This window comes from Glycine max, chromosome 2, assembly GCF_000004515.6.
Source record: "Glycine max cultivar Williams 82 chromosome 2, Glycine_max_v4.0, whole genome shotgun sequence".
NCBI lineage: Eukaryota > Viridiplantae > Streptophyta > Magnoliopsida > Fabales > Fabaceae > Glycine > Glycine max.
This window is the reverse complement of record NC_016089.4, coordinates 34,395,955-34,422,564: the sequence shown is the minus strand read 5'-3', so window position 1 is coordinate 34,422,564 and position 26,610 is coordinate 34,395,955. Positions and strand designations below refer to the sequence as shown.

The following is a 26,610-nucleotide window of genomic DNA, read 5'->3' as shown; positions in this document are numbered from 1 at the left end:
GAACGGAAAATTCCAGGTCAAAGAGTTTATTTTGAAAAAGTATGTTGACTAAATCAGAGTAATCAAGGAAAGGCAAGAAGCTTGAATTCATCTACATCCCAAAAGTATGAAACACAAGAGCGGATTTACTTTCAAAGTTATCCAGCATCAAGGAAAATGTCGGAATAGAAAATGTTGTCCACTAAGAAAGTTGGATGACACCAATCCTTGAATACATACAAAATGGCATTGGCCCAAAAGATCGAAAGGAAAGGTGGAAGTTGGAAGTTGGAAGTTGCAAAGAAAAGCTACCAAATTTTGTATAATAGATGACAAACTCTACAGAAGGGGATTCACCCAACCACTCTTGAAGTGCCTAAGAACGACTAAGATAGAATATATAATGAATGAGATATATGAAAGGTTTTGTGGTCAACATTATGAACATAGGACTTTGGCAATAAAAATATTGAGAGTCGACTATTATTACCGACTATAGAAACTGATACAACTAACTACCTGTAGAGATGCGAAAGATGTAAAAAATGTGCCAGCATACCATGCGCACTAGCAAACAAGTTGCAGAGCTTACCATCCCCATGGTCATTTCTATGGTGGGGAATTAACATACTAAGGCCTTTTCTAACGGCTACAGGCAAGTTAATACCTTGTGGCTTTCGTCGAATACCTCCTCAAGTGGGTCGACGGAGAAACACTTTCCACCGTAACATCCTAAAAACATTGAGAATTTTGTATTCGAGCAAATTATTTGTAGTTTTCAAATTCTTGATGTCATATTGACCAAAAAATGACACTCAGTTCATCAGTAGGCAACTTTGTCAATTGCTATCAGAATTGAATATCAAACAAAGGTTCATCTCAGTAGAGCACCCCCAAACCAATGGTCAAGCTAAAGCATCAAATCGAATCATCATGCGAGGTCTAAAAAGAAAAGTAAAAGAGGCTAAAGGAAGTTAGGTAGAACAATTGCCACATGTTTTTTTGGCCTACATGACAACCCCACATTCTCCACAGGAGAAACACTGTTCACAATGGTGTACGACACTAAAGCCATCATTCCTGTGGAAATAGGAGAGCCGACCTCCAAAATTGCAAATATGACCCTAAATTAGAATAAGGAGAACATCAGACTCGAGCTTGACCTCATTGAAGAAAGAAGAGAAGTATTTTTTGTGAAAGATGTTGTGCTAAAAAGAAAAATAGCTATTAGATACAATAAAAAGGTCATCTCGTATGCTTTTGAAAATGACGACTTAGTTTTGTGTAAAGCTGGCATTGGTGGGAAAACAATTGTCAGGGAAAACTTGCAAAAAATTGGGAAGGACCATATAGGGAAATAGCTAAAATAGAAAGGGGAGTTTATATTTTGGGAACACTCTTAGGAGATAAAATTTCATGCATTTGGAGCACGTCCAACCTGTGCAAGTATTATAGCTAAATGAAGAAAATAAGCAAGGGCAAGAAATTACAAAATATATTCCTAGATGCATTTTGAGTTTTGTAGGGAAGTTTGGCAACACATACACTGCCCATGTATCCATTTCACTAAGGAAATTAATAAAATGAGAAAGTTTCTACAACATCATCTCAAAAACAATAACTGGAGAAAAGTCCTATTGTAGGAAAATGACATGTTCAACTACAAGTAGGCATATCGGGAAATGGGTTCCTAAACCAAGATAAATCTTATAAAAAAAAACCTATGAAATCTATAGGCACCCTAGGAAATGGGTTCCTAAAACAGGGTAGAATCTTATCAAAGTAATTTACGCAAAAAAAAAAACGATTTGAAACATAAAGGCACATGTCGGGAGCAAAAGCAAGTGTGAGAAACATAAAAGGTCAAAAGCCATAATGCAAAACAGGCAACAAAATATGGTCGAAAAAAATCTCTTATTATTTACCATTGGCAATATTACATTAACTTCGGATCAAGTCCTACATCAGAACAATCCACATATACAACAAAGGAAACAAAAAAACCTTCATAGTATATTTCACACAAGGATAAACATTCAAAAGAAATACACAAAGGGAAAGGAGAATATAGAGATGATGAGGACCATCTCAGAAGCAATCCATAACCCACAAGAATTTTCTAAATGGAAGAAAGCCAAAACATAAACCTTGATGCCATTCTCCAATGCAACATCCAGATCACATGAGCAAGCCAGAGGAAGAAAGTCTTTTGATGCCTTGGACCCTTCCATATTCTAGGTGGAGTGAGTGCAAAAGAACGCTAAACCACACCATTTTGACCTTGAAGGAGAGCTCTTGGGATGATCTCCAGACACCAAAATTAGGTAAAGAGACTTATTGGTGTCTGAACCTTTAGTCACTCGATCCATTTTGAGGAAGATCAGAGGTGCTTCCTCGTGTTCGCAACTCTAGGATTTTCAAGACAACAAGCATGTTGGTCAATATGACTAGAGTGACTAATGAAAGGAAAAAGAGGTCGAGCATCAAGCAAAAAAGAAAGTGATTAGAGAAATTTTTGAATGAAGGAAACTTTAAAAAAGGGAATGATGCACAAAAAGGGAAAGAAATGTGTACTTATAAGCAAAAGAGGAAGGAAAAATGTCAAATCAATAAAGAAGCCTTCTGTTGGGAATCGCGATAGTTACAAGAACAAAGATAAAATGTGGAGAGGTGTTGAAAGACACGTTAGCACATTAATTGGAGCCAAAGTTGAAAACATAGAACAATTTGTGTTTCAAAATAGCTCCAATGTGAAGTACTTAACAAAGGATCATGATAAGGAAGCCCAAATCTCAAACCAGGGTAAGACCTTATTCAAAAGACATACAAAATCTTTAGGCACCTCAAGAAATAGGTTCCCAAAACTGGGAAATAAATAATGGGGTCAAAACTAGAAAGCCAAAACTGACATGCCCGAACAAAGACAAATTGCATTAACATATCAACATAAAAATCGACTTAAGAAGCCAACGAACGACCAAAGGTCAAAGGTAAAAGACATATCTAAAATGAAGGTATAAAAAATTCTACCAAAGTTACCAGTCATGTGAGCAAACGCCAGAAATAATATACACATAAGATTCTTACAAAATAAGTCAAATAATACGACTAAAAGAACAATACATTGATATTCCTCCGTTTTATTTCGCGGTTGTTACATTTAAAAGAACAGGTGTTACAATGGTCACAAGATAGAACGGAAATTTTGGTCTTGATGACAACAAAACAAAAAGAAAGTGACTCGGCATAGAACCCAATCTAAATAAAGACAAGAGCCATCATGAGCTATAAGGGAAGGATACACACCACGAAAATCAACACATCATCACAACCTAGTCGACATCTTTTATCTACACAAAATATCTTGATAACAACAACACAAAAAGCAAATGCAACAAAAACACATCAATAGATCAATTCAATTTTCTTCATCAGCTACCAAAACATCTTAAACCATCAAGAACAAAGAACAAAATCTCATAATGTTGATTAAGATATTTGAATAGCTTATGAGGATAAAGAATCAAGAAGAAGTGGAGCAAAAAATGGAGCAAGGGCAGTCATTTATAGGTCAAGGCATACGACCAAAATTGACACGCAAAATGGCACCGACCAATCAACAAACAAGAAAATTAAAGGAATCATCAATGAATGTCGGCTGCAATATAGGAGATTGTTACGCAGATAATAATAACATACATCACCAACAATATATGGTCAAGACTTAGCACAAAAGATAATACCAAATAGAAAATAACAAGTGTTCACAAATAACAAAGGAAAAATAAACATTCAACACGGAAATAATTGTTCAACAAGTTATTATGTTCGCCCAAATACATCCAAAACTGACATATGGGCCCTTTAAGATCCCTCAGGTCGGCATTAGCATTAGAAGTCCTAGAAATTTTATCATCAAAGTTAGCATCTAGGGTATCAATAAACCCATAAGCCATCTCTTCATCAGGAGTTTCGTGTCCCACAAAATATTCATTCACGATCCCCGAAGCTCCAAGATGAGTTGGATGAACCTCACCATCAAACCAAACACATAGTTATCCATTAACAACTTCACAATGAGAATTGTAGAGAGATTTTTTGATACCGACTTTAGGATGCATAAACTCAACCTGCTTAAGGGCATTGTTGAAAGAATCCTCAACAGCCTTTTTGAAATTCTCTTTCTATTGGTCTATGGTCGCTTCAGCATTTGCAAGCTTCTCAGTTAGCTGATTCACATTCTCCTTAAGTCAAAGAATTTCCTCCTCTCCTCATAGTGCAGAAGTTTCTAAGCCTTTAGCCCAAACCTTATAATTATTGAGCTCTTCTATCAGTACATCAGCTTGATCCTCGGCCCTCTTTAAGGTGGCATCTTTTCCTCAATTAGCTTTAGAGGGTTGACGTTACCCAACGATTTCATTAGATCCAGAAAGCTTTTATAGCCTAGAGTAACATGAGTCAGATATTGCTTTACCCTTATCAACATCGAGATAGTTGAATCCAACTCGGCATGGTTACTCTTCTGAATCATATCCCAATATTCCGACAAAATAACATGATCAATCTCTTCGCCCAAAGACATCCACGAAGGAGGACCATTGAACTTCCTAATAGGCACCAAACTAGAACCGATTAAATCCATGTTATAATCAATATTGACGACCTTTTTCCTTTTCAAAGGAGAATGAGGCATGTCATGAGATGTTTTAGAATGGGTCTCAGTGGCGATGCCTTTCCCTCAGTCAGATGCTTATGACTTAATTGAAAGTTTCTTCTTTTCACCCCTCACTAGCAGCATAAAGAGCGACAATCGACATAGGCTTGTCCCTTGATTTCCCCATAAGTTTTCTTGCAACAACAAAATGTTTACTAATGTCAACAACATTAAAATTCAAAATAGAAATAAATCACAAACAACAAACACACATTTAAAACCAACTCCCAATCTTTATCAGAATTTCATAAAATCAATTTACAAGGGATGGCATCTCCAATCTCATTAATCAACTCAACAATGGAATTTGCAAAAGCGAACTCTTTTGAAGACAACTCTTCATCTTGTTTCCCATAAAAATTGATTGACTCATTATAATGAATGGAAGTCTAGTAAAGTTCAAAGCGAGGCTTAAATTGTTCGTCACCCTCACCCTCATGGACAACAACGAGGTCATCCTAACAATCTTTAAAAGGTCTCAACTAGAAATACATCACCTTAAAATTTTTTTGCAGCTCTTCATAAGCCATAAGGATCACCATATCTCTGCAACCCTTCAAAGAGAGACATGAATAATGAGAGGATTTCTTACTACACCATTGAGCAAAAAATAATGGAATACATTGAGGGATAAAATGAAGATATGTCAAATACATAACATTTCAAATTCAAGAATAAACCCTCAGGCAGGTGAAGTTAAGAAGGGAAAATCCTATGGTAATTCAAAACCCTGGTTTGGAAATAACTAAAGGGTAATCACAAACCAATCTTGTCAAAATAGGTGGCATACATTAGCATAAAAATCCTTATAAGTATGTCATGTTTCCTTCTTCTTCGAAGAAGTAGAAGGCACTCCAACATCTTCTCTCATACCTTGAAAGAAAATTTGGCCATCATCACTAGGCCACCCACCAACATTATTGTCCTTAGTAATTGGAAATTGAGGGGTCAAAAGGTCAAGGACCATGGGAGCCAAAACATAATGGATTCCAACGGATTTGCTCATTGTCCCAATTGACATCCACTAAGCCAGGAGCCTCATGGAGTTCTAAATTAGATACCATATCCATATCACAAAAAAATGGATTGGATTCATCGTTAGAATCAACCCCTTCACCCTTAAGGCAAATAAGTTGTCTTTCTGCCCTAACAAATTCAACACAAATTTTCGTACTTCCATCAAAACCAATAGACTTAAGGGCGTGGCTAGTTTTCTCTATAAGATGATAAATTTGATGCATTTTTTCTACATTAGATAGATTTACAATGGGATCAGGAGGGTTCATAGAAGATGAACCCTCACTAACTTGCATATATTGGGGGTACAAGAGGGAAGCCCAAGCAAGTTCTAGCCTATCCTCATATCAGTAAGGTTTCCCCGACGACTTCAAATACTCACAACATATCCTCACTTTTGAATTAGGCTCAGCCGTCAAAGGATGCTCCTTACGAAGAACATATTTTCCGACCCCACCACTCGCACCTCAACATTAGAATCTGTATTGACAAAAGAGACAACCGCAATTTCACATTAATTCAAATGCCTTCGAGGACACAACTCAATTCCCCTCTCAGTCGCATCCTCATTGTCCCAAAAATTCCTGCCACCCCCACCTCTATCACTAGCAATTGGAGAATTCTTAGGGTTTCTAGAATGGCTGAGGGCACCACGACCAAATGATCCCTTCAAACTGATCTTTTGGGAAGACATCTTCAAGAATGAGACCAAACCCAGAATACCCTCAAATAAGAGACTCGATAGGACATGAATAGACAAATGGGAAAGGTAAAAATGTAAGTAGAAAATACACACCTGTAGACAATAAAGTTTGAGAAATACTAACCATACACAACACTTGCATGGATTTTCAAAGAACTCCCAAGCACGAATGCAACAAAATGACAATTATGATGAAGTAAAAATAGTTAAGACAAACAAAGTAGATAAAGAAACAATCAAACAAAAAGCAATTATGGGCTTTTGAAAATCAAAAGAATGAGCAATTAGAGCATGGTTACTTGATAATTCATGCCAAAAAAATCAAATGATGGGACACTCAATAGCCACAACTACATAAGAACACCACGTAGCATCAACACTCAACTTTACACTCGTTAAGCTGACATTGTCTCTCTGAGATAATATCAACTTAGGGGCAATTGTTGTAGGGTAAATATCAACTTTACACTTGTTAAGCTAACATTGCCTCTCTGAGACAATATCAACTTTACACTCGTTAAGCTAACATTGTCTCTCTGAGACAATATAGACTCAAGGGAAACTATTCGGAGGTAAATGTCAACTTTACATGTCATGTACATGTGGCATGCAACTTAACGCATATTGTTAGACTTAAGGATCACGAGCTGACTACAAGCTCAACAATGACACAAGTCAAAAACGCCTTAGCTAACCAACTTATGATAGGCTTATGATAAGTTTATGACAACCCTCAGAATAGGACCCCCAACGCAAATATTTGTAATAAGTCATATGGCTATTAAAGCCATGATAGCAACACTATAAATAGGTATCTTATAACCACACCAAGGATAGATTTAAACATTCACACTTAGTTATCCATAAAAACTTGTAATGAATATAATGTACAAAGAGTTTACAAATTTTTCATAAAAACTTGTCATTACCATGAAAAAAAAAAGATCCAAAAAACTCCTTTACACAATATATCTCTCCACATAAAAAACCCATCAGGTATTTCCTTACTAGGAGTAAGCATTTTCTTATCTTCCACATGTTCCAAGCCTGATGGTAGTCTAGAAATACATGGGAGCAAAGATTCTTAGATTCCTCCTAGTTTTACATATATAGCAAGCGGATTCAGAGGTGAGATATTTTTTTTTTCTCAGCTCATTGGTGGGGAGGGCCTCCTTGTATATCTTTTAGAACAAAATTATGATTCTTTCAAATCCATCCAGTGTCGAACATGGGATCTTTAGGGCTGTTGAAATTGGAGATTGCCTTGTAAGCATTAGCCAAAGCTCTTGGAGGTTTAAATGCACCTTCTCATTTTCTCAAGCTTAGTGGAATAAAACCACAGTTGATAGTGCTAAATTGGCAAGTCATGTCTTAAGGACAGGATGGCTCGAGGGTAAGGCCAATAAAGTTGTTGCTTTAGGTCTCCCAAAAATAGTTATATTTAAGGTTATTAAACTCGAGAGTTTACGTAGACTTGTGAGAGTTTCATAGACTCAACTTGTGACTCAACTTGTAGACTCATAAGAGTCCACTTTTTATAAAAATAATAACAAAAATATCTATAAATAACATAGCAATTAAACATTTCAACAATATAATAAAGCAAAATAGTAAATCATAAATTTCACAATACTTAAATAATTAAGTCTAGTAATGCATCACTACTAGATAATAACTTGTAGATGATATAGTAGTGGTTGATCATTCTCATCAAGGATTTGATGTTATTAGAGAACAAGAGTTTGATGTTATTAAAGGTAAGAATTTTTGTATTTGAGAATAACACACTAAACGAAGGTATGTTGAACACTAAAAAGACAAAAGCAACCCAAAATGACTTACATTTTGGTCTAATTTTTTAACTTGTTGACTCGGTGATAAACTCGATAGTCTACCAAATTTACTTAGAGTTTCTAGAGTCTACTAAAAAAAGAGTTTACTCAAGAGTCAACTTACATATGATAAGTAGACTCGTACACTAATAAGAGTTAATGAGTTAACTCGAGAGTTTCATAATCATGGTTATATTTATTAATAATATTTTAAAAAGTATTAGTTACTTGATAAATGGTTTTAGTCGATTAGAGTAAAGAATAACTAAATATTTTTTTTATCAAACAAAAAAGGACCTCTCAAAGTATTGAATTAACAACATATAGTTATAATTAAATTCATGTACACATGATAAATTATGTAACTATATAAATTTCAACAGTTACTTTTTTAATTCATGACTATACATTTTTATTATATTTTCTAATGTGAATCCCTTTTTTAGAGAATAATGTTATGATCTGTAATCTTTTCAATTTTTTCTAAAGAAAAAAAGTCAATAAGCTGAAAAGCTAGTGCCAATATCATATTTGTTTTCTGTTTCCTATATTGCATTTTAAACTTTCTTTCGATAATTTAGAATCCGATTTTGTACATGTAATTATGTTAAAACCTAAAAGTTAAAACTATCCTTGTGTATCTATCATAATAATTCAATAAATGATTTTGCATCCAAAAAAAAGTCAAAAATAAATTTCAATGAAAATATGATAATTTTAATAAAATTGTTATTAGTTTTTTTTTTGTCAAAATCATTATTATTAATTATTTTATATTAAAATTAATAACAATATTTTTGGCAAAAATAATAATTTTAAAAGTCACATGAAAATAAAATTAAAAAAAATGCATTGGTAGGCTCTTTAAGGAATTGGAATGGTTGGCCAAAAATGCTCCTTAGCATGACAAGACATATGCCAATGCAAATGTTTGTGGTCCATGCTTTGAACTTTTGAAGTGACAAGCACTAGTTGGTGGTGCAATATCTGTAGATTGTTTGCAATCAGGATTCGCCTAAACACATGGGAAACTAGCGGTGTCTAAGATGAAGAACGTGAGCACAAAGGATCTGCTTTCCTTATTTGACGTTAATTTGAGCCTTTCACCAGAGCCTTGACATGTGATACGAAAACATTACTCTTCCCACTATCCGGTGGATGTAATGTATCTCTTCCTTGTATAGTTAAATGTACTGCATTTCTCTTATGTATGTATGCACAAACAAGTGGATGAATTAGCACATGTTAAATTAGTTAACAGTTATATTAAATATTTAGAAGAAAAGTTTTTGTGGTTAATAATAATTTTACTCAACCTGTATAAGGTCGTCTTTCATAAAAAAGTACTTGTGATATCATATAAAAAAAAATCAAATAAACAGATCCAAATGCGAAAAGACTACTTGTTATAAGACGGTACTACGAGGAAGGATCACTATATGCTGTCTTAGCTTTACATATACTTGAAGACTTTTTGGTTCAACCCATGATTTACACTTCTGATACTGTTTACAAAAAATCAACATGTTACAATTAAATCAGATTTATAGATGGTTGAAGTCTATAATGTCCTACAATAAAAATAAAAAAGAGATTGTCAAAAGATTAATTAAAGAATGCATGCAAAAAAGTACCACTTCCACAATTATGTTGCCTGCCAAACTTGACCATAGATTGAGTTTTATTGTATACTATTATGACTGAACCACTTGATGATATTAGTGGAAATAAGCACCAACTTACCAAAAAAAGAGTGGCTTCATGAGATCAGCTCTTAATCATTAGACATGATAATGGTAGTAGTATCATGACGAGCAGATCACTACGATTCATAATGTGTGATTAGAAAATATCTGAAGCATTGATGTCAATATCCACCATTACCAACATGCATTGGAAATAAACTATATAAGTTGTATACAACACGTTCAATTAATTCGGCACCATTTGAACCTTAGCCGCTAAAGGCAGAAAATATCAAAGAGAAACACTATTCTCCTTTGAAAAATGTCAGACATTCTCAACAAAAATGAAGCCCCAGAAAACCAGAAATTTGAAGTCACATTTAGTAGGAAAAGTGTTGTAAAAGCACTCAACCCTTCACTAGAGCCATTTTCAATCACTCTCTCAAATCTTGACCTGCTCTCAGGTCGTTTTCCTGTTACATACTTGTATTTCTACCGCAAACTAGAATCAGATAACTTCAAAGCCTTTGTTGATGCTCTTAAGAACACTCTAGCACAAGTTCTTGATCACTACTATCCCTTTGCTGGCCAAATTGTTCAAAATCCCAAAACTAGTGAGCCTGAAATCATTTGTGACAACAATGGTGCTCTAGTCATTGAAGCTCACACAAATATCCCATTAAAGAGTTTAGATTTTTACAATCTCAATGAAACTCTTCAAGAAAAGGTAGTCTCAGTTGAACCAGACTTCCCCTTGCAAATTCAGGCGACTGAGTACACTTGTGGAGGCATTTCCATAGCATTTACTTTTGATCATGCATTAGGTGATGCCACTTCCTTTGGCAAGTTCATTGCTTCATGGTGCGAAATAGCTCAAAAGAAACCACTCTCGAGCATACCAGACCATACTAGACACCTTCGTGCGCGTTCTTCTCCCAAATATCAACCATCCTTGGATCAAACTTTTATGAAGTGCACCATGAAAGAGATACAGAACATGCCAATGAATCATGTCTTGCTTAAACGCCTTTATCACATCGAAGCATCAAGCATCGACATGCTGCAGAAACTTGCTTCTTTGAATGGGGTCAAGAGAACAAAGATTGAGGCCTTTTCAGCATATGTATGGAAGATAATGATTGGTACAATTGATGAAAGGCATAAAACGTGCAAGATGGGTTGGTTGGTGGATGGAAGAGAAAGAATGGGAAGAGGCAAGAATTTGATGTCAAACTACATTGGTAATGTGTTGTCTTTGGCTTTTGGGGAGGCAAGCATTCAAGAACTGAAGGAAGCCTCCATATCAGAAATTGCTAAGACAGTGCATGAGGCAATTTCAAAGGTCAATAATGAGGATCACTTCTTGGACTTGATTGATTGGATTGAGTGTCATAGGCCTGGTTTGATGCTAGCAAAGGCAGTGTTGGGTCAAGAGGGGCCAACCCTAGTGGTGTCCTCAGGACAAAGGTTTCCTGTCAAAGAAGTTGACTTTGGATTTGGGAGTCCCTTGCTAGGGACAGTTTACACTTCCATTCAAAAGGTGGGAGTTAGTTACATGAACCAAAGGCTAAGTGCCAAGGGTGATGGTTCATGGACTGTGTCTGCCATCTTGTGGCCAGAACTGGAAGCTGCATTGCAGGATGACCCAATTTTCCACCCCATGTCTGCTTCTCATCTTCAACTTTAGTGCAATTATGGTTCTATATATTGTCATTGTCAGTTTTTTATTAAGAATTATTCTAATAAATATTGTCTATCTTGATCGTTAGTTTGTCATTAATGGTTGTGTAGTTAAACATACCAATATGCCAACCATTACACTCTAAAAACATACAGTTGTCTTGCTTCCTTCCCTCGGGACTTTGTCATTTAGTACAATGACTTGGGCATGATGTAAGATCAATGTAATATCCCTAATTCACTTGCTTAACTATGCAATTAATTAGAAATTAAATTTAACTTCAATATAAGCACAACCTGAATGAAGTAAAATAATTTAAAATAACATAAATGGGACATATTTCAGAAACTTATGAACACCGAAATAATGTATAAAAGAAATTAAGCAAAATAGTTAATTTTATGAAAAGGTTTATTTAAAAGGAAATGAATATTGAATGCCAACTGCCGTAAGACGCTCAGTTGATACAACTAGCAGCGTGCTTTTATTATTATTATTAGTAGCAGCAGCTTAAATTAGTTTATTAGCCTCTAGTTTATTTTTAGGTTGGATTTAATTCTTGAACTTTTGATCCTGTTGTTTAAATTACATCAAGAGCGTTAAGAAACCATACTGTGGCTTAAAATCACTTAAACAGTCAAAAAATTGTTCATTTAGGCAGGAGGACCAAATTTAAATGATAATACTACTTAAATTAATTTAGATAAAGAGACAAAATTAAACTGATTTTAATAATTAGAAAATTAAGTTGAACCCAAAAAAATTTAGAGGACTAAATCAAACAAATTTTAAAAATTACAAAATCAAATTAAACCCTAAAAAAAAATAAAAGATCAAATTAAACGTAAAAAATAAATTAGAGAGGACCAAAATCTAATTTAACCTTATCATTATCAATCTAAGTGAATGTTTTGAAACATTTGATAACTTTTAATCCTCATTAAGAGAAAAGATAAAAGTTGCATAGCTTTTATGTTTTTTTAACTTTTAATCCCCATTAAGAGCACATCTTTAATATTCAAACAAATGCTAGGATATAATATGCTGGAAAAAAACCAAGCCAACCAAAAGGCAAAACAGATTAAGTGCGGACAGCAGCTTCAACACTGAAGGAATTCTCACCTCATTTTTTTTAACCATATTATTGGTACAAAATATTCACTGACTTTACTGATAATTAATCTTCATCAAAAAACCTAAGTGGTCACCTTTAATGAAATTATCCCCTCTCAATCACGTTTTTTCTATCCACAAGACTCGAACATAAGACCTTACTTAAGAAAATCGAGTTCAATATCACTCAGACCAACGACTTGTTGGTCCTCTTGCGTTATGTTTGATTGACTATTTCACAAATATATGGAAAATAATGTAAAAATAATAAAAGATTAACTCATTTGTTAAGAGTTAAGACATACTATATTTGGTAAGAATTAACAGCAAGGTTAAAAATCCTCCCGAGGGCAAAAGATGGCAAAACATAGCCATGTACACAATCAACCATGACCACACATCCATTACAACAGCTTTTCTCACCACGATCTTTCTCCCACCAAAAATATGCATACAGTATGTATCTGTTCATTTTCTCAGCCCTACTCGAGGCATCAAGCTCAAAGAATGTGCCAAGTTCCTCATTATAGTGGTTGCTCAGCAGGAAAGACAATCCTGCTTGTAATGCTTGATTTGTTATCCCCCCAGCTTATATATGCAGTTACGTATAAAAATGGCATTATCAATGCCACCAAACTCAGGGCGATACGACATCTCAGAAGTGTATCGCCAGCTTGAGTATTGGACTCGTCTATCAATTTCTTTTGAATTTCCTTTGCAGCTTGTGAGACTTGGAAGGTTGTATAGGTACATGAGAAGCTGCTTTATCCTTTCCTGTACTTGTTACCTTCACCTTTCTCTTCCCACCACCACCAGTGAAACTCTTGTTCCAACTTTTCTTGCCTTTTTCACTTTCTTCTGGCCTTCCTACATTAGGATTTTTATCGTTAGAATACCTACTTCTCTTGGGTAATCTTAATCCATCATTACTAGTAGACATAAGTGACCCCTTTTGGCCAGGCATGTCTGTCTCAAATTTCTTGTCCCTCTTTCTCTTGTTGTCCTTAAGTGAATTTTTCTCTAGGTTATCTGAATTTTCAGGCTTCCTCCGCTCTGGTCTACAAAGAGAGAGGAGAGGACTCTAAATCAGCTTCCAAGAAACAGAAACTCAACTCATTTTTCACAAGCAACTGAAACATACCTCTTGGCAGATGAATCTTCAGGCATATTTTTTGTATCATTAGTGACTGCTTCACTTGATTTGCCATGTCGATTCTGCAAGTCAATAGACACCATAATAGAAAGTTAGAAACTGTTATTAAACCTGTGAAATCAGTCAACAGAATACCATCTACAGATATTACAAATTTCAAATGAGCTAGAAAGTAATATACAAAATCCAAAGAAACAGAAAAAAGAATTTCCCACCAACAACTCATTAATATGAAATTTTGAGCCCCTATGTTGCTGACATTATGGAGCATACAATGCTGTAACATGGCTAGACTGAAACCAAACTTAAGCTACAGAAGAACCACCAAAAAGAGTACCTCTAGAACTGTCTTGAGAAAAACCTTATATTTCTCTGGGGTAACCAGTTTGACAGCAGCAGAACCACACTTCCGTAATAATATTTCAAATATAACAGTGACCTGCAGAAAACCAAAAACGCATTATTCCTATGGTTCTATCAAGTATACAAGTGAATGTGTTCATGTTGTGCAGGTGCATCAAATTAAGCACACACCAGCATGTTAAGGACAAGGAGCTAAAGCTAAACATTGGATATTGTACATGCCTTTGATTTAAAATGATTTCTTGAAACAGATGACCAGGGGAGGATTTCAGTAATAACTTCTGAGAGAATATTCTGCAGTTCTCTTGCTTCTAAGCTAGATACCATCACTTTAACAAAACCCAAGACAGCCTGTTATAGATGTAAGATTAAACTCAACAATGACAGAAAGATGCTCAAACCCAAAATATGATCTTGAAAAGGTAGAACACTCACTTTTATGATTTCCACATCTTTTGTTTGCAGCAAAGATAAAAGAGAAGGGACAAGATCAGAAACGGAGATAGGAAGATTTGTATCCTTGTATAACAATACAGACAGCGCAGACACTGCTCCGCTTTTTATATGGGGAGATGAACCAGAAAGATATCCCATTATCTGTATATTGAGAGTATAAAACTATAAGTCACTGACACATTCCACAAAAGGCATATTATCAACTATTACAACATATTATGTAAGCTTTTCCATATACAAAATAAGTTCATCCACACACTGTGAACACTGCATTGATTACATGATTATTGGCTTAAAACAAAACAAGAAAAATGCATGATAATTGTGGAAAGTTCAATACTTAATAGAGTGATATCCCACAAACATACATGAACTTACCATGCTAACTAGTTTGTGATACGGTTCAATAGAACCAATGAATGATGAGTCTCTCAAGGTAGAACTTATATTTAAGAGGTAATCATATGCTTCCTTCCTGGTTTCATCCTTTCCCTAAACAGAACAATTGAACCTAAATCAGTACAGTTATCACCTCTTCTGAGTCATTCAATACATGGAAGACAAATCTAAGCAATGAACTTCAAGGAATGTGTATGGCATGTACTTGATATACTTACATCTTTTAATGTGAGAATGATTTCATTAAGAATAAGAAAAGCCTTTGAGTTCTCCTCTTCTTCTAAACTAACCTGCAGAATGCACATATATACAAAAGAAAAAGAAAAAAAAACACTTAATAGTGTACAATACAACTACATATAAGTGATATTCATCCCTCCCATCCTCCTTCAATGATCAAAGAACAAGAAATACAAAGATCATCAAATAACTTGGCGTACAAGCAACACCCAGCGAGAAAACATCTTTAATATGCAAGAATTTTCTGCAGGCTCTTTGCAGAATATTAAAAAAGAAAAAAATACAGATATCTAACTAACAAAAGTGCCATGTACTTTGCTAAACTAGTTTCAGTGTAATTTCAACAATCAAAGGAAAACAAAAAGCTATAAAATTTCTAAAGAAACATAATCATATAAACTGCTATGCTGAGAATGTGTAACAACCTAAATTCTGACAACCTACAATATACAGTGGTCATATAAACAAGCACAGCAAGTGATGCTTCAATGCTGCAAGTTGGTAACAATAACATTAATCTTACCAGTTTATTTAGTTAAAAAGTTTGCAGTGCTCAGAATAAGAATTTTAATTGCAATTTGAAATTACTATTAATAGAAAAAATTGAAAATTGAAAAGTATTTTAGTACGATAATCAAGATACCAAGTTAAACTTAAATCTTGAATGTGAAGCTATAATTGAACTAGAACCAAACTAGTCAAAACTTAGTCAGGCTAGCTATCCAGTTTTGGTTGGTTTAGATTATTAGATACAGCAATAGTTGAAAATGGCACATAGACTTAGCAGTAGAAGGAGCTGGATGCTGAAATGAATTGCCAAAAAAAATATAAAAGCATGTTACAGATTGTAATATTTAAGACATGAGGAGATTACAATAAATTGTATATAAGAAGGAAATATGATCATAATTCATGACTAAGAATTCTGACCTTCACTGCATGCACCATCAGCATGTGGAAACAAGCATATCGACTCCTAAGAGATGCAATAGAGGTTGGAGGTTTTAAGCCATGTAATAAATCAATTAGCTCGATGTACCGAGCAGAAGATAAGCATGGATTCTCCTGCATCATTCAGCGACAATACTGAGATGGATAGATATCAAGACTGACAAAAAATGAAACAGAAAAATCTCGCACAAATGCAGACCTCTAAAATTTTGCACAGAGTGTTGTATGCTTCGTGATGAACACTCTCATCAGTTGCCTACATAAACAAACATAACATGATATTCTTTTACAATATTATAAAGGTGTTAGGAGTCCCACATTGAGTAGAATAAACTACTTGATGTGGGACTCCTAACAATAGGTTAGTCAAAAGAATAAAAAGAGAACCCAAAAAAAAATGTATTCTTCAATCTCTGAAAAATACCTGAAATGAATGTATAGTGAAATTGTAAATTATCTCAATAAGATTATCCTTTGCTCCTTGAACAAGACAATATGCTAATTCCAATATCAGACACCTGAAGAACAAGTGACTTTAAAATCAATTATACAATAAGAAATTGAAAGGTAGTAGTTAGTTTTCGGTTCATATGGTTTCCAGATTATCCAATTCAAATTTGGAAAGGCCAGATTATTGCTCAGGATGATGTAAGCGCTCAGCCATTCAGATAAGAATAATAATAAAAGAAGGTTGGCTTTTGAACAAATTAACAAACAACTCTCAGTTAATTTTATCCAGCTACAGAAAACAAATGTTATAATTATCATGAACCAATTGTCTAAAACTTAAGCAGTTGGGTGTAAATACGAGAATGATTTTATCAAATCTCTTAATATGCTTCCCTATGCTATAGTCCTTTAGGCATGAAATATGCACGATGCACCAACCTATTTTTATCATAAATTTAACTTCTATTTAGAAGAATGCAGCTCTTCGCCACTTGGCCAAGTTGGCTTTAATACCATGTCAAGAAGCAACTCTTATAAATTGAAGGTGTTGGTATAAGCACATGAATGGTTTTACTACATCTTTAAGCAATAAACAGTCAAAATCAGATGAAAAATAGTCTTTATATTGGTAATTCCAGCCAATCATTCAATTATTTTCCTATACGAGTAAATGGCATATTTCTATGGTTAAACTTAGTGGAACGGTCTACATAATCTTCTATCTCAAACCAGGTACTGCAGTGTAGCTCTCAAAGGAAATAATAAACCTGTGTGATCAGAATTGACAAGATGCTGACTACATTCTTTTAGTGAAGTTATTATGCAAAAACTCTAGATGAAAGGCGGGCAGAAAATAAAAGGGCTTATTTCTTCTAAGAAACAAAAAGAAATGATAGGCCAATATATTATGGGAATTCCTGACTTCCATATCAACACTGACACAATTATTCTTCTATAAATTAATCATTATACCTCTGAGAATATCCCTTCAAGTCATTTTGATCACTATCTACCACTCCAGCTGGACTTGTCAATATTTCACCTTCACCTTCACAATCTACAAATTGAAAACTCTTAAGCAGAGACACAAAAACCTCTTTGGTTACAGAAGAATCAGTGACAGAAGCAAGGCACCCAATTGCACCCTGAAAAATGAAGAGGAAAATAATTATTCCAAATTACTTAAACACTGTCAATACAATAAAAGTAAATAATGACCAAGATCAGAGAGCAGTTGAGAACTGCATGTAAATAATTCATATTTCATAAAACATCATATTTAGGGCAAGGAAAGCTAGAGGCAACATTACAAGCCACAATATACTGTTAGCCTAGAAATTATCCAAAATTATTTTAAATGGCCCAAGTAGAATACTATTCAGACGTTTGAGCTGAAAACAATAATTCATGCATTTTCTGCAATAAAATAGAACATAAGACAAAGGTATCATTCTATATGGAAGAATGAGTAACATAAGTGATAAATGCAGAACCTTTAAACAAAAGCGTGTTTCAGGAAGTGAACTGATAAATAAATCTGACAAAACATAAAGCAACTGATTCGAACAAGACACCAAAGACTTTATGTTTTTGGTAGCAGCTTTCTTTGAATAAGTAGGTTGCATGCCAAACTCTGACAAAAAATCATATTCAGCATGGCAATCTTCCATACTCTTTTTAGGGATAAGTGCAGCTTTGTTTTCATTCACAAGAATCTGCACAAAATTCATGAACATTTTAGAAGGAAAATCAATATTTTTTATAAAAAAATATAACCACAAAAGTACATGGGTCTCCACCAAATCGTGGAAGTGTGACCTGTAATGCCGTGGAAACATTTTGATGCATAGAAGGATCCTTTTTGAGAAAAGTAACAAGGACATCAGAGAGACGAGTAAAATGTTGGTGAGTATCAGTTGCATGACGACAAAAGCTAGGTAGCAATCCCCACAGTTCATAAGCACAAGCCAGCAAATCCTGACTAATCCCTGGCTTTTTGACTGAAAGAAACAGGAAAAGATTTGCTCAACAATTTGAATAAAATAGTGATTGTCAAAAAATTGGGATTGCATGCACAACATCAACTGGAAAATATATGTAAAGTAAGAACAACCAAAAAAAAAACTAACACAATGCATTTCCCTCAACATCATCAGAATATTCCAAATCATCTAATTGCTACAAATTAGTTTCCTTTTACTATTCTTTGTTCCCAAACAAAATGGAAAAGAGTTATCTTTCACTGTCTACAAACTCAAGATTACTTTGAGAAACTTCTCTGATACGAAAGTAATAGAGGTCCAACATTAGGTCCAAAGGAGGGAAGCCCAAGAAACTGACCAGTCTATCCTAGAATAAATGGTTATCTGGTTGATTATCAGTCCAGGAGTGTATCCATGATACATTCCACATCACTTTGTCTTGGCTGAATATCTCTTTAGTGTTCCCCTCTAATCCAATCCAACATTTTCTTCATCACTCTTTTGTGCAAGTGGAAGGGCTTAGAAGAGGAAGGTGGCAAACTTGGTGGATGGCTGTTGTTTGGTCTATATGGAAGATGAGAAACAGAATTCTTTTCTCCAATGATTCCTTTAATGGCAGCAAACTTGTTGACGATGCAGTTTTTTTAGTGTGGTCTTGGCTCTCAAATTTGGATAAGGATTTTAAGGTCCCTTTTAATCTTTGGTCATCTCACATTAGAGAAGGTTTTTTGGGCTAGGCCTCAGTGGCTCCCAGTAGGAGCTGCTGCAGATCTTTAGTTTTATTTTGTAGCCTTTCAATGGTTCCTCTTCAAACTGGTGTAGTTTTTACTGGAACCATGAGCATGGAACTATCTCTGTATTTTTTCAGTACCTCTGGTACTTTTATAAATATATTATTTTTGCTGATCAAAAAAAAAAGAGTAGCAAAAACTAGAATGTATTGAAGCCACAAGACAAAAGATGGAAAGTGTACACAAGCAAATTTAACACTCCTATGGGTGTATGTTTTGCTTGTACACAAGCAAATTTAGTAGTCCTATGGGTATTATATATCTGCTCTGGGCATGATGCAGTGCATAAGGCGTAAGCAATTAAGCATTTACTGGCTCACATTGTTTTCAGTTATATAAACCCCAAACATTTAAAGCTTCGAGCTTGCGAGAGAGCAATCAGCAGAAAACCAGACAAGCTTCATCCATCTCTAAGCCCAAAGAAAAGGAAAAAGGGGACTGGGAACCATGCTCAAAGCAATACAAGGGGCAAAGGTAGAGAGAGAATAAAAATCTAACGTGCCCCGGTGCCAGAATGCTTCTTGCTATGTGAAGGTATGGGGGAGGGTCATTATACGCAGCCTTAGCCTTGCATATGCAAAGAGACTGTTTCCGGATTCTAACCCATGACCAACCAGTCACTAAGGTGCAACTTTACCATTATGCCAGGGCTCTTCCTCAAAGGTAGAGGGAGAATAATCAGAAGAAAATCACTCAAGTTTACTCCACCTCTAAGCCAAAAGAAAAGAGGAGGAAAAAATAAACCATGCTCAAAGAAGTGCAAGTGGCAACGGAAGATTATAAAAGGAAACATATTTTAGACAGTAAGTAGATACAGAAAATGTAGTAAATATACCTTTTTGACTAGCCTTCTTAAAGGACTTGGCAAGAGACATGATATGCTCCATGTAGTATGCAAGTGATGCACCAGTAACATATTGCTTCAAGATAGGTACAAGCCAAATATTTGAGTAAGTATAGCTGTGTTCATTAAGAGATATAGGTACAAGTGTAAGAAATCTCTCTATCCCCATAGCATAAACAGCAGACCCAATGCATTTCTCAAGCTGCAAAAAATTGAAAGCAGATGAACCAACAATCAGTAGAGCGGTTTGAGCTTAAATAGTACCAGAACAGAAACAACAGTAATAGTAGTCCGAAGTAATCGATGTTTTAGAGAGTACAGGCTGAAACTGAATTGGTAAAGAGAGAGGACACAGGGTTAGAGGTTCAACTAGGGTTGAGTTGTGGATGAAGTGGCATTCAGAATATGCCTACGATGTAACTCAAGTATTATGTAGGAGATAAATAATCAAGTTAAATTAATTAAATATACATGAAATAATTCAAACATTATGAAATTTATTTACATGCTAGATATTTTTTTATTATCTTTAAATTAAATAAGTAAGAAACAAGTAAGGTTAACATTTATAAGATAAACTAATTTATTTCTATTAGAATATTCTTACTCTACTAAGTAAAGTGTATTGGTTTTTTGCTTAGTGTTAGTTATCAACAGCAAGCTGTCAGTCTGTTAGAGTAACTAACTATAGTTAGTAAATAACTGTCAGGGTTAGGTTTCTGTTAGTCACTCTATATATAGAGTTGACACAGATCTTTGTAACTTGGCTTGATAATTTTCTGATCAATGAAATCAGTTTTACAATTTATCTCAATTTCTAACATGGTATCATGGAGCTCGGTTGCGATCCGCAACAGATTTTCTTCTTTTCTTCTTTGTTTTTCGACTTTGACCTCTGTTTTTCCCTCCTACACCACCTATCGCTGCCACAATGACAACTCCAGTTGCCTCCGGTGGTGGCGGTGGTCTTCCTCCGCCAAACGGTGGAGATGTGCCACCGACTCAGCCTGCTTCAGTAAACAAGAACTTCAATCACTCTAAAAATGAGAGAAACTAAGGGATATTTGGACTGAAAACCGTGTGTCAGAGCACAACGGATGCTCCTTTATATATATTAATTACAATTAATACAATTAATTATAGGAGACATAATCTTGATCCTATTTTGATTCTCAACACTCCCCTGGAAGCTGAAGCTTACTAAGCAATCAGCTTGTTACAAGAAAATTTATTCCCAACAAAAAAAAACATAAAAATTGAGCTCCGCTAAAAAAGACAATAGTTTGAATGGCAATTCAGTGATCTTGATGAAGTCGGGGAGCATTGCTAGAAAGAGAGAGTTGGAATATTCATCAGCCTAAGAAAAGCAAGTTCTGACTTTATTAAAACCATTGTATCGAAACTTCAAACCAATATTTTGAAGATGACTCAGGGATCTTTTTGATATCGGGGAATATTGCTAGGAAGAGAGAGCTCGAGTATCCATCAGCCTAAGAAAATTCAAAGCAAGTTCAGATCTTCTTAAAACCAAGATTTGGAAGCTTCAAACAAATATTAGTGAATACCCAAAATTATTTTAAACTTGAAAAAGAGAAGATCTTCATCAATAACAAGATTCGCCTGAGTTTCACAACGGGCAATAAGACGAGCAAAGCAGGTATTGCAACAAAGGTTCTAGGGTTTAGAAGCCATCAAGGGAAAGAAACTGTACACGAGCAAGCAGCAACTACAAAAGAAACACGTATGCAAAACCTAGACTAAAGAGGCAAGCATGCAAAAGAACTTTGGTGAAGGCAAAAGTACAGGATTAGGGTCGTCCAAGGTGGTCGACCTCAGCCGTAAGTGCGGTGGGAACAAAAATCCAACCCCCCATCAAGTGCGGGAAACGAAAACCTAAAGGCATCAAAACCCGGGGTAACAGCTCTTATTTTCACAAGTTAATAAATTTCAGTAGGAGGAGAAATGCGATCAGGGGGCTTTTCATTGATGATGCTTGGGTTGAAGATCCTCCCTTGGTCAAGGCAGAGGTTTTGCAGCACTTCCAAAACAGATTTCATGAATTGCAGCAGCAAAGACCCAACCTAGATGGAGTTCATTTCAATGCTCTATCTGATCTTCAAAGGGATAGCATGGTTGAGCCTTTTAATGAAGAGGAGATCACTTGTGCTGTGTGGAGCTGTGGCAATGATAAAAGCCCTGGGCCTGATGGGCTCAACTTCAGATTTATTAAGCACTTTTGGAAGGAGCTTAAATCTGATTTCCTGAGATTTTTTGATGAATTCTTTGTTAATGCTACCTTCCCCAAAGGCAGCAACTCCTCCTTTATTGCTCTTATCCCTAAAGTGAAAGATCCCCAAACTATCAATGACTTCAGACCTATATCCCTTATAGGCTGCACTTATAAAATTGTTGCCAAAGTGCTGGCTAACAGGCTGAAAAAAGTCATGTCTCATATTGTAGATGAAAGGCAGACAGCATTTATTCAGGGCAGACAATTACTTCATGGTGTCCTGGTGGCTAATGAAGTGATTGAGGAGGCTAGAAGATCCAAGCAGCCTTGTATGGTGTTTAAGGTGGACTTTGAGAAGACCTATGATTCTGTATCTTGGCAATTTCTCATGTATATGCTGAAGAGATTGGGGTTTCATGAGAGATGGATTAGATGGATAAGGGCCTGCATCAATTCGGCTTCCATTTCGATCCTTGTTAATGGCAGCCCAACTTCAGAATTTTTCCCTCAAAGAGGATTGAGACAAGGTGACCCTTTGGCACCTTTCCTCTTTGATTTAGTGGCTGAGGGATTGACAGGGTTGATGAGAGAAGCTGTTTCTCAAAACTTGTTCAGAAGTTATCTGGTGGGGAAGAACAAAGTGCCTGTAGATGTTCTTCAATATGCTGACGACACCGTGTTCTTTGGAGAAGCCTCCATGGAAAATGTCAGAGTAGTGAAGACCATCCTTAGAAGCTTCGAGATGGTTTCTGGGCTAAGGATCAACTTCTCTAAGAGCCAGTTTGGGGCTGTTGGCCAATCTGCGGTTTGGTGCAACTCTGCTGCTACCTACCTCAATTGTGCTTTACTGCAGCTCCCCTTCTGCTACTTGGGAATTCCAGTGGGTGCTAATCCTAGAAGGAGGGCAGTGTGGGACCCTGTCATAAGGAAGTTCGAGGCTAAGCTGAGCAAGTGGAATCAGAGACATATTTCTATGGCTGGTAGGATCACACTCCTCAATGCTGTCCTAACAGCATTACCTCTTTTTTTCTTGTCTTTTTACAGGGCCCCATCAGCTATAATTCATAGGATTTCTACCATCCAAAGACAATTCCTTTGGGGGGGAAAACCAGATGGAAGGAAGATTGCTTGGATGTCTTGGAGCCAGTGTTGCACTCCTAAGCATATGGGAGGATTGGGGATCAGAGATATCCAAAGTCTCAACAAGGCCTTGCTGTTCAAATGGAAGTGGATGATGTTCCACCAACCAGACCAGCTTTGGACTAGAATTCTGAACTCTAAGTATAATGGCTGGAGGGGATTGGAACATGGTCCTAGAAAGCAGTATTTCTCTACTTGGTGGGCTGACATAAGGGTCATCTCTCAACATCAGAATGTGATAAATGCTGATAATCAAATTAGGTGGAAGTTGGGGAGAGGCGACAAATTCCTGTTTTGGGAAGATCCTTGGGGCGATGAAGGTGTTCCTCTCAAGGACCAATTCCCGGAATTATTCTCTATTTCTTCTCAAAGGGATTTAAGAGTGGCAGAGGTGGGATCTTGGACTGACACTGGGTGGGTCTGGAATATGGTTTGGAGAAGACACTTGTTTGATAATGAGGTGCAGCTAGCCTCTAAATTCATTGATCACATCCATCAAATCAGATTAACAATCTCAATGACACCTGGATTTGGAGAGCTGAATCCACTGGGGTTTACACATCTAAATCTGGTTATCAAGTTATTAAAGCTGATAGGGATGATGAAGATCAGTACCTGGGTTTCAAGAATCTCTGGGAGATCAAACTCCCTCCTAAAGCCCTCTCCTTTGTTTGGAGGTTACTTTGGGATAGACTCCCCACGAAGGACAATTTGATTAAGAGGCAGATTCAGGTGGATAATGATCTATGCCCTTTCTGTCATAGTCAACCTGAAACTGCATCCCACTTATTTTTCACTTGTGGCAAAACTATGCCTATATGGTGGGAATTCCTATCTTGGATAAAGGAAGAAAAGGTGTTTCATCGCAGACCTTTGGATAATTTTCTCCAACACTTCTCCTCAGCAGTTTCCAAGGATGCTAACATAAGAAGGGCAATGTGGTGGATAGCAGCTACAAGCTCAATTTGGAGGCTCAGAAATGATATAATTTTCCAGAATCAAACCTTTAATATCAATAGACTGACAGATAGTACTCTGTTCCTCTTATGGACCTGGCTAAGGGGTTGGGAAAGGAATTTCCAGATTCCTTATTATAGTTGGTCTTCAAATATGTCTATAGCTTTTAGCTAAAGCTTCTGTTAGTAGGGATTTCATCTGTGTAGGGTGTTGTATCTCCTGAATTTTCAGGACCCTTTTCTGTAATTTGTAGTACCTCTGGTACTTGCTATTATATATTATATATTATCTTTGCTTTTCAAAAAAAAACAAAGGGGGCAACGTCAAACCAACATGGAATAGCCCCTAACAAGATGGTGAAGTCGCTTTCTGAACAAAGCGACAATGCGCCGGCAGAAATGTGCGTGCAGAACCTGTTTGGCATGGAGAAACAAGGCGTATATAGGAGCATGGCTCGTCGTTTGGCAACACTGAGACCACTAACGTGTAGATCGTCGAACAGCGAGTACAACGGTGTAGTCACCAGTCAGAAAGATCATTGGAGGATGGTGGCAGTTGACGAAAAAGGAGCAGCTAGTAGAAGGGTCTACTGGAATGCGGAAAACAAAGGAAAGAAGTAAGTCAGAAAAAGTGCGGCGACTATAAAGGTGAGGGACAATTTTTGTTATTCCCTCAACCTAGCTCTAATACCATGTAAAAATGAGAGAAAGTGAGGGATATTTATTGTGTTAAAGTATACAGAAGATGCTCCTTTATATAGATTAATTACAATTAAGTATAGGAGATATCGTTCCTATAATTTAGATATGATAATAAAGACATAATCTGAAATTGATCCTATTTTGATTCTCAACACACTTCATTACAAAGAAGCTCGACGCAGTTAACTATCTCTTCTGGAAGTTGTAGGTCGAACTTGTGATACGTAGTCATCAACTTCTTCACTTCATTCAGGATCTACAGATTCCGAAGGGTTTTGCGACGATCGCGTATCAAGATGTCGGTCGAGTCACTAAAGCTTATCGTGCCTGGGAGCAACAGGATCAATTGATGCTCTCGTGGCTTCAATCTATTATTTCAGCTTTGATTTTGTTCATCAGATGCACGAGTTCGTGGTTCTTGTGGGATGTGGATTTACTTTTCTTTGATAAAGTGAGAGGAAATGAGAGAGAGATTGGAGAGAAAACTGATATTATTCACTCTGAAAAGTCAGTTACAGAATTAGTTATAAAGAGGTATATATAGACCTCTAATCCTTTGAACTAAGCAAAACAGAATTAACCATAAGGAGGGAAATTCTGTTAATAGAAGCTAACATCCTAACACCAGTGGGGTGCTGTTAGCAAAAGCTAACAGCCCTTACAAACTGTTTTCACAGTTATACAAACATATACTCTAATACCCCCCTCAAACACAAGGGGAAGAATTTTCAGAGGAAAAACTCTTCACATTGAGTTTACACCTAAGAACTTCAAATCTTGCTTTAGAAAGAGGCTTGGTCAGCACATCTGTCACTGATCTAGAGCTGGGATGTGTAAAACTGAAAGCTGCTTGGCCAGAACTTTTTCTCTAACAAAGAAGACATCAATTTCCATATGTTTTGTGCGACTGTGGAACACAGGATTGTGAGCAATGGATACAGCACTTTAGCTGTCACAATAAAGAACAAGAATAGTGAAGGGAGCTTGCAATTCTGTTAGAAGAGCATGAATCCATGTCAACTCAGCAGAAGTTTGAGCCAAACTGCGATATTCAGCTTTAGTACTGAACCTGGCTATGACTTTGTGCTTGCGAGACCACCAAGATATCAAGTTTGGGCCAAGAAAGATGGCAGCCCCTGAGGTGGAACGCCTATCATCCACATCAGATGCCCAATCAGCATCACAAAATGCATAAAAAGCCAAGGGTTTTGTGAGAGAAGCAGGTTGAA

At 36.1% G+C, this 26,610-nt stretch overlaps 2 protein-coding genes across 2 annotated transcripts in view; one reads left to right on the top strand and one right to left on the bottom strand.

The window, feature by feature from the left end:
• The first annotated feature begins 10,184 nt into the window (after window positions 1–10,184).
• On the top strand, window positions 10,185–11,815 carry LOC100795616 (HXXXD-type acyl-transferase family protein). Its single transcript, NM_001317682.2, has one exon. It carries the CDS (start codon window positions 10,253–10,255, stop codon window positions 11,615–11,617), a length of 1,365 nt encoding a protein of 454 aa, NP_001304611.2. The 5' UTR covers window positions 10,185–10,252; the 3' UTR covers window positions 11,618–11,815.
• A 1,196-nt stretch (window positions 11,816–13,011) lies between these two features.
• LOC100795433 (RRP12-like protein) overlaps window positions 13,012–26,610 on the bottom strand; it is a 30,208-nt gene continuing 16,609 nt past the window's right edge. Inside the window, exons 5-18 of the mRNA XM_003518086.5 lie at window positions 20,345–20,555; window positions 18,555–18,736; window positions 18,230–18,451; window positions 17,709–17,881; window positions 16,711–16,804; window positions 16,486–16,542; window positions 16,266–16,400; window positions 15,314–15,385; window positions 15,075–15,188; window positions 14,676–14,837; window positions 14,463–14,591; window positions 14,215–14,316; window positions 13,866–13,939; window positions 13,012–13,782 (exon numbers count right to left, since the gene is read on the bottom strand). Of these exons, the coding sequence (XP_003518134.1) occupies window positions 13,419–13,782; window positions 13,866–13,939; window positions 14,215–14,316; window positions 14,463–14,591; window positions 14,676–14,837; window positions 15,075–15,188; window positions 15,314–15,385; window positions 16,266–16,400; window positions 16,486–16,542; window positions 16,711–16,804; window positions 17,709–17,881; window positions 18,230–18,451; window positions 18,555–18,736; window positions 20,345–20,555 (2,091 nt within the window). The 3' untranslated portion in view covers window positions 13,012–13,418. The remainder of the gene's footprint in view (window positions 13,783–13,865; window positions 13,940–14,214; window positions 14,317–14,462; window positions 14,592–14,675; window positions 14,838–15,074; window positions 15,189–15,313; window positions 15,386–16,265; window positions 16,401–16,485; window positions 16,543–16,710; window positions 16,805–17,708; window positions 17,882–18,229; window positions 18,452–18,554; window positions 18,737–20,344; window positions 20,556–26,610) is intronic.